This window comes from Poecilia reticulata, linkage group LG7 (assembly GCF_000633615.1).
Source record: "Poecilia reticulata strain Guanapo linkage group LG7, Guppy_female_1.0+MT, whole genome shotgun sequence".
NCBI classification, from domain to species: Eukaryota; Metazoa; Chordata; class Actinopteri; order Cyprinodontiformes; family Poeciliidae; genus Poecilia; species Poecilia reticulata.
This window is the reverse complement of record NC_024337.1, coordinates 18,797,386-18,806,271: the sequence shown is the minus strand read 5'-3', so window position 1 is coordinate 18,806,271 and position 8,886 is coordinate 18,797,386. Positions and strand designations below refer to the sequence as shown.

The window sequence follows — 8,886 nt, the reverse complement described above, 5'->3', positions numbered from 1 at the left end:
AGAATCATCAATTAAAGTACTTAATTTATCATTTTTATCTTTTTTTTTTGGAGTGTTTATATTGCATTAGCTACGTGGTTTTAGAAAATTTAGGCATCTAAATTGCATTTTTTATTAGGAATAATAGTTCAGGTTAAAATTACTTTAAACCAGGGGTGCCCAAAGTCGGTCCTGGAGGGCCGGCATCCTACATGGTTCTCTCCCTGGTTTAACGCACCTGGATCAAATGATGGCTCATTAGAGGCTTAAGGAGAACATTGTGATGCTGAAAAGGTTGTAACTACCACCAGGGAGAAAACTAAAACATGCAGGATGCCAGCCCTCGAGGACCGACTTTGGGCACCCCTGCTTTAAACTGATTCTTTTGTCCAATAATTCCCTGGTGACAGACATTGTATTGGTTTTGAAGAAAGTTAAATATCAGTGTTGCACTCCGGTGACTTAAAGCTAGGCAGTGTCCTGAAACACACAGACTCAGACAGCCTGTGAATATATCTGGGTCATCCCTGAAATTATTTTCCTCCTGCCACACTAAGAGGACTCATCCTGTTGCTGTTGGTAACCCTGCCTCCTCATTTGCTCCTCAGTCGAGGGGTGTGCCACAGGTTTTGTTTTGAGTTGAGTATGCTGTCCCTTGGGCGCATAGTAATGAATTTTAAATATTTTGCTTATCACATAAACGCAGATGATATTTAATTAAACAATATTTAAGTAGAAAATTTTCCGGGGGAAAGAAAAAATAAAAATGATGCATGTATATTGCAATTAAATTTGGAGAGTTGATCATTTTCTACAGCCTAATACTAAAACGGTTTTATCAAACACTTGTCCAGAAACCTGCAATTTCACCTCATCATGCGTTAAATCCTCAGCCAGTAATAATCTTACCGTCACTATTGACCAGGCACAGACTTTAATATCTGGACTTTTTCTCTTTCTTTCTAAGATGAGAACTATTACTAAGCTCAAACCGTTTGTGGCAGAAATAAAATAGGAATTGAGTCTGTGAAATTCGTAAATTGCTTCTTCTGCACTTGCAGTTAAGAAACACTTACAAAAAACATTTAGAGATCTTCCCTGAATAGTGACCGCTGTCTGTTTATATTTGCTGCTTGCTCACGTCATCRTGGATCTTTATGCGCTTCAGTTCACAGCTGATTCTTGTTTCAGGCCCAGACCTAAAGAAAAAAGTGCCTTTGAAATCACACTGTCTGACTCTCGCTATCTCTCTCTCTCCAGGAAACTGGGGGTACATTTTCAAATCTATTTTTAACCCTCTGTGTTTGTTATTTTTAAACTGAGTTCGTGTTTGCTTTGCTTTCATATGCCCCGTATAGCAAATAATGTTGTGAAACACTCAACCCTGATATATGGCATATGGAATAGAGTTACTTTCTGTCAGGTGTGTTGCACATAAATGCAAACTAAACCTTTTTCCTGAACAGTTGACAATGTTTTACATTTGTAAAGAGTTTGAGGGGCAGAAAGTATTTTTTTTTCTTGTTCACTAGTTCTTAACAATACATATTCGAAATACACATTTTATTGCATTCCAACAAGTATCCACATACTTACATAGGTGAAGAAATCTAAATATATTAGATCATTAGCGTGCACAAATTCGAGAACTGTTGACTGGGCAAACTATTTTTATTTAACGAAGGTTGATTTCTAGAGATTTCAGATGGTTATGCAAAAATTCAGTGTATTTGAAATTAGTATTTTAATTTCCACTAAATGCTGTTGTTTTTTTCTTTCTTTCTTTCTTCCTTTTATTATCTTGTTTGTTTTATATTTTCACTAAGCACCTTCTCATGTGTCTGGAATAAAGACCCGATGGAGTGACTGACTGACTGGGGCTCTCTGTGATTATCAGTGATCTGTAAGTCGTAGTAGCTCTTTGACAAGACAGTGATGTTGAGAGCCAAGTGCTTTGTTTTCACCAAACAACCCCAGTAAATCTTGTGTTCTATCAGGGAGGACAGACTCGAGGAGGGGATAGTGTCTGTTGTCTGATTGAGTCCTTACGGGCCCCTCTGCCTGTTAGAACATGTCAACATTCCCGGTGCGACCATGTTAGCTGCCCCAACTATTGGTGTTTATTTTCATGGGGCCTCTGAAAGTCTCTGGTATTCATTACCCTTCCTCTGAGAGCAAACATTGTGTAGACAGCTTAGTTCTGCAGTCATGGATAAAGAAGATTAGCAGAGATTATTTGGGGAACACGTTGAGTTAACCAGAAAGTGGCACTACTTCACTTGCAAACATCCCCGCTTTACGGTTGGAGCAGAACCCGGGTTTGACTGCTTTAACCAGCAGCGGGGTTTCAGCCAGATGTCTCAGCATCATCAGGATTAGTCAACGAGGTCCCTGGATTCAATCTTTCTGCTCCCAATTAAGGGCAGATTTACTGACATCAGTCACAGTTCATCACGGTGATTATGTTCAAGCTGTTCAGCGAGGAGTTGAGACAGAGCGTTTGGGAGCTATCGCTAATTGGCGATCCTCACTCTCTCTCTCTCGCTCGCTTTGTGTCCATTCATTAGACTATAAACTGTAAGATTATAGTTGATGTCTGAAACAGTGAAAACTAATTAACTCAAATGTCCTCTTACACTGTCACTGGTCCAAAAAACCACGGTTTGGCCAGCTTTGACCTTTTCAGATTTCCAGCTTTTAATAGCATAAAACTCCCTTCTGTTTTGAGTTCAACATGCACAGTGAGGGTTAACATACTGTTGTAATAAGTACCAAATTTGGTTTGACATTCTCATGTTTTAATAAGCAGACATTTCTCAAAGACACCTTGAAGTGCACATCAATCCAGAGCTTCAGGAGTCTCATACTTATATATTTACTTAGAAAACTCAGGGAGTTTGACGCATGAATGTTAGACCCAATGTTGCAAATGGGATCTATTTACAATATTGTATTTTATGGCTACTTAGCTTTGAGTTAAAAATTATATTATTCACCTTTTAATGGCCCACTTGTACAGTAAAAAAATACATTCACACATTGATGTGATTTTTTTTTTCCATGTATGAAAAAGAAGTGTGTTTGGTTGAAAAGATCTTGTCTTCAAATTTATTGTAATAAGAGATAATTTTACTGAATATTTGAATAAACGTCCTGAAATGGAGTGTGTTGGCCTTGCGCTATGATTCTGCCTTTGTGCTACATATGTAAGTGACATTAACAGTTTGAAAAGCCACCAAGTGGAACTGATGCCGCCCTGCTCAATCCTGAACCAATGATGTTTAACTGATTGAAATTAAGCCATATTCCAAAGAGAACACCAGCCATCCATGAGACAGGGATTTACAGTGGCCTCCAACGCTGTGAATAAAGCTATCGATTCGCTTTTATAATAGAGCTTCATCCCTCTATAAAGTAAGTCAATACAAACCTTCCAGGGACATAATACAGATGGGACATTTAAGCATATATCCGTAATAATGACAATGTTTTGCTTTCAGATTGCTTGCCCCTGAAATATTGCATTGTGTGTACAAGAGGAGGAGGAGTACTGCAATCATATAGTGCGTGGGCTTAAAACGATTAACCTATGAGGAGAAGAGTTGACCTGGCTCAAGATCACAGATTGTATTTCCTTTCAGGTATTTTCACTTTGATGAAGCATGAGTCAGAATTTCAACTTCACATAATAGTTGCCCATTAAAGATACACAAAATACTGAAGCCTATTTTAAAATACCAGAATATGTGCAGGTCAGTCCTGTGGTTCTATTCAATCTGTAAGACGCACAATGCTTTTTTTTAGTGCCAGTAAGGTTAAGGAAAGCGTTTCAATGGTTCAGCCGCACGTAAATGAATGCTTATTATTTAAATGCACATAGAGTTCTCTGCTCTTATTCAAAAGATCATTCTGAAATATTTCGCTAACATAAAAGGGAATTTTTATTACTTCAGCAAAAGCAGAAGCAGAACAGCTTTTACCGATCCCCATGACACCGAAAACTAATTTTACTGCAGACTGGAACACGAACAAAAAACAGGTTTTATTTTTTTCTTCTCCTTTAGGGGAATTAAAATTTAAGGCCAGAGTAAGTGCAGAGATAAGATGAGAAATTTTGTACAGGAAACATGCAGATAATTACACTCATCATTTTAATGGAGAGGGTCATCACCTGAATTAAAGAACTCGATGCTGTAAAGACCTAATAACTGCAGCTTAGTTGAAGAGATATTGTACTGTATGTTCTAGCTTTTATTTTTTCATGATAGGGTTCATTGCCATCTAGTGGATAAAAGGTGAACTGATTGCTTTATGCCTCTCATAAAGCACCGCAAAAGTTAATCAACTTTTGCGGTGTCAGACTTTAACAGTACAGGTACAGAACATTGCAAAAGTATACACCTTAAATTTTTACTAACTCTTTTAGGCTACATATTTATATATTCTTTATTGAAGCTTTAATAAAGACCAAGACTGGGTAATGCATAACTGTAAAGCAAAAATGATATATGGTTTCCTTTATTTCTTTGAGAAATAAATATAGGAAAACTGTTGCATGCATGTGTTATTAGCTCAATTTTACATAACAACAATAAATAAACAGATTAGGATTAGGAGATTAGGATATAAACAATAAACTGCTCTGTGCTGAAATAACCCCAAACTTTCAACATATAATAAAGAAATATAGGTGTTTACCTAAACTATCGGGAAGGGAAACAGGTTTAATCAAACAAGCTCATTTCAGTCTGGGGAATACTTAAAACATGATGCTCTGCGACATCCAACATATGAGTCTAAATGTAAATTGTGTATAATTTTCTTTTCAAAAGAAAGCATATTTGCTCTATTTTGTGTAGGTCTGTCACCTAAAATTATAGAATAAATAACTAAACTTTTTCACATGTGTAAGAATGTTTTTGAAAGTAACTGTATAAAAAACACTTAAGACAAAATGTGGAAATATAAAGTTAGCCATTCAAAGAATTACAAGAATTCAGATTTCCAGACAAATGTTTCTAATCTAAAACTATGAATCAAAAAGTTGAATCTTGTGTTTCATTGCTTGTTTTTCTCATTCTGGTTTATTTTAAGTTTCACTGTCTCTTCAGAAGTCCTTATTTCCACTTTTACAGTCTGCCTGCAATCCTCATCTAGCTTCTTGTAGTTGTAATAATGCATGATGAAGAGAAAGACACTGGGCACCAGCATGAGCGCACCACATGCATAGTACATAGTCCGCGAAAACATTAACCATGGCCCCTGAAAGACAGAATGCAGAGTCGACAAGTCAACTTATGTTTCTGCAAAAATTATACTTCATGAACATTGCTCACAAAAATTAAATGCGGGGGTCCTGATGTCTACATATCTGGAAACAAAGCTCTGACTTTTTCTCTTGTTTTTGCTGTCTTCAGCTGAAGGGTTAGCAGACAATGAGCTAATATCCACAGCAGCAGCTTCTTCAGAGGTTTTCCTCCTGCTCACTGATGAGACATTATTGGACTGGGATCGGGCTTGTTTATTAACTGGTCTCATCAAAGCACCAGCCACACAGCGGTTCAGAACAATGGACCACAGGACGGAGAAACTCCCTCTCCCACCAAAGGAATATAAAAGGAACTGATTGAGAGGGGCCAGAGTGGAAAGAACAACTGGACTTCCAGTCATAGCGAGTCCATTTGCGAGTGGCCTTTTGACCTGAAAGTAAGTGCCAGTGATTGTCAGAGCTGACTGCAGGTTGAAGGCAAGACCAAAACCTTTTGAAAGGAAAAGAAAGCACATCGTATTGGGAAGCAGAAAAATAATGATACAGGATTTTAAGTATTTCTTAGCAATTGCATTTTGTCCATTTTAACTTAATACCTCTAAATAAAATCTAGTGCAAGTAATTAATTTCAGAAGTTACTTAGGAAATAGACTCTGTGTGTTCAATTTAATCACTGTACAAATCTAGCTGTTCTATGAAATTGTTGTTTAGCAAATGAATACAAAAGAACGCAGCAGGCAGGTCAGGGATAATGTTGTGGAGAGGTTTAAAGAGAGATTATGATTTAAAACAATATGTTTAGGTTGCAGCATCCTACAGGGCGCCGTCCAGCATTTCTAAATGTATGTAAATGGAGGTTTGTCTAAAGTGAAAGGTCAGACATTGAGATTTAATCAGAGAAATGGTCAGAAAGGGGTAACTGTAGAGAAGGAGAGATCGACAACTCATGTGGGAGAATCTGTTGACAGAAAACTGTCATCCATGTACGCCAATATGTGGGATCCTTTATCACAACCACTGACTCCTAGTAACACCCCAAAAATGTCTTCTGTTTGGTCAACATTTATGATTAGTTGCTGGAAATTGGCTGTTGTTATGATCAAATCCCTTAACGAGTCTTTAAACTGTTAGTCTCCATGTTTGATGATGATATGGCTGGATAGAGATTCAAAGCTGCCTTTCTGGCAGAACAATTAAAAATAAGCAGCCCAAACTCCAACAGAATCGTTTAAATTTTTTATTTGGCCATCACCAAACACTGACGTGACCCGTGGGAAGCTGGCAACCCATGAAGGAACCTCCTTCACCCATAGGTATTATGAATAAGATAAATGAGATAAGTCTTAAAGGTAGGTGCATCTTGGCAATTCTGGTTGAAAACCTGCTAGGGATTGCAAAAAGAGTTGAAAATGGGATGTAAGTTAATTTTTTGACAGGACAACCCTAAATAAACCCAAAATAAAACAGTAACATGGTTTATATCAAAACGTTTTCAACAGAGTAAAATGGAGCAGTCAAAGTCCAAATAGTGAGGATGTGAGAATCAGAGGCAAGAAATGAATATTGATGAGTACCAGTGATCTTCATCCAATCTAACTGAGCTTGAGGTAAAGAAAAAACACACAAAAGATGCTATCGCTAGATGTGATCTGTAATTGCTGCACTTGCAGGTACTTAAGCATTGACTCAAAGGAGCTGAATACATGCATTACACATTTTTCAGATATTTCTGTGAAGAATTTATAAAGCAATGCATCCTTTTTCTTCCATTTCAAGAATATGTTCTACTTTGTGTTTTTGTCTGTCACATAAAAGACTCTGAGGACAGTCTTATTTTGCAGCGATTTTGGCAAACATTAATATATTCCACTGAACAAGTGCCAGTGACCTCACAGAGAAAGAAAACAAGGTCAAGTAACTGAAACAAAGCCAGTTCTAACTGAACAACTTAACCAACCTTTCAATACTAAAACTTAACCGTACAAAAAGATGACGTTTGTTAAACAAAAGTAACAAAATAAGTAAACATTAAGCCCCAAAAAATATTACTCAAGAAAATATGAGCCCACCGACCATGACCTCAGGTCTGCTGCCATGTCTGTTTACAAGCATACTGCAGACAGGGCCTGCATGTGAGAAGAACATTTCTCTTTATTCAGTTATCCTATCAGCGACAAAAAAATAAATAAAAGCTTTGTTAGCATGTAGCTGTTCAAGCATACTAGTCCCAGTAGAGCAAATTTTATAAGTGACTGTTGAATTTTTGTGAAAGTAGCCTATGGCTGCCTTTGACCGCCTGCATACATAGATGGCAGCATGACTGAGGACACCCAGGCAATCTCCCTGTAGGAAACTGAAAAATATTCCTGAATTTCCTTGAAATAGATGGTGAGGGACTTGGGAAAGGCATGAGAGAATCCTATGGAGATGAAAGCAGCAAAGGCGACAGCCCATCCCCAGCCTCCATCTGGTGGCGTGTAGCCTAGATTGGTTGCTGCTGCAGGTGGCATGTTCAATCCTCAGACTGGAAAGTGGAAACAGATAATAAGATGTGCACAGAGAACAAGCAAGTGCAAATTTCCAAAGAGATTCTGGCCCTGTTTTTATACTCCTTAATAAACAGATTGTTTTCCTCACCTCTGTGCGGTCTTTAAAACTATTCTGAGCAGCCTGTGAAACTATAGATTCCTCCCTCAGCACCCTGCTGCAGGTCCTTTGATCTCATCACATGTGCTTCCACAAAAAATGCAAGTGGCTGTTCACAACAAAAGCAAAGGAGTAGCCCCTTCCTGAGGCGTGGAGCTAAAAAAAATAAATAAATCCTCAGCAGGTAGCTAAAGATCAAGTGGAGAGTTATAAGAGTTTCATCATGCAATGCAACATTTCCTTTAAAAGTTACAGAATGTGTTTTTTTATCACATCATTTTATGCCTGATATATATTTGTGTAAGTTTTGTGGTGTTTTTTTGCAGATTATGTGTTAAAACTGCTGTTTTAACACATAATTTATTAGCACATAGAAGCCATAAAATAATGAAATGATATTTAATTTAGACATCCAAGTATAACACGGCACAGAAACAAAATAATTATGAGTTTTAAGATTTTAGAAACCATGCAAATTAAGAACATGCCTTTTATTTATTTTTATTTATTTATTTGCAGGAGTGTAAAGTTATGCTGAACATTTTAGAAAAAGGCATTCTTTCAGCAGGGAAACTATCTTAGTAAAACCACATGTGACAAACGTTTTATTAACCCAGGTACCAAAACTTTGAACACTCCCTCTTGCATAAAGGGCACCACTTTGTCTTTTCCTATATGACAAGGTTAGTCCACACAGAGAGGGAACTTTGATCTTTCCTCTTTGCACTATCCCCCCATCTTCCAGAGAACTGTCTCTGAAGATATCAGGGCCTTTGACAGAGAAAAAGAAGCACAAGTCTTCCGGCATAAATGTGTTTTTCTGGCACAACTCCTAAACGTGCTATCACCAAAACGTTCCTGTGGAGACATGATGAGCTCCCAATTTGCTGCAGATATTTTTAAAACTTCTTTCGTATTTGGCCTTGACCTTTGGTTCTGTTTCTAAAATAAATGTCTTTCTTAAATTCACGGAAATTACACACACATATATA

General features: G+C 37.5%; 1 protein-coding gene across 1 annotated transcript; it reads right to left on the bottom strand.

Annotated features, from left to right (window-relative positions):
• Positions 1-5,037: 5,037 nt before the first annotated feature.
• LOC103467947 (monocarboxylate transporter 2-like) lies at positions 5,038-7,965 on the bottom strand. Its single transcript, XM_008414708.1, has 6 exons — positions 7,886-7,965; positions 7,542-7,772; positions 7,314-7,374; positions 6,130-6,167; positions 5,329-5,738; positions 5,038-5,241 (listed from the first exon to the last, which is right to left on the bottom strand). The coding sequence occupies exons 2-6, from the start codon at positions 7,756-7,758 to the stop codon at positions 5,038-5,040; spliced, it is 930 nt and encodes a 309-aa protein (XP_008412930.1). The 5' UTR covers positions 7,759-7,772; positions 7,886-7,965.
• Positions 7,966-8,886: the final 921 nt, after the last annotated feature.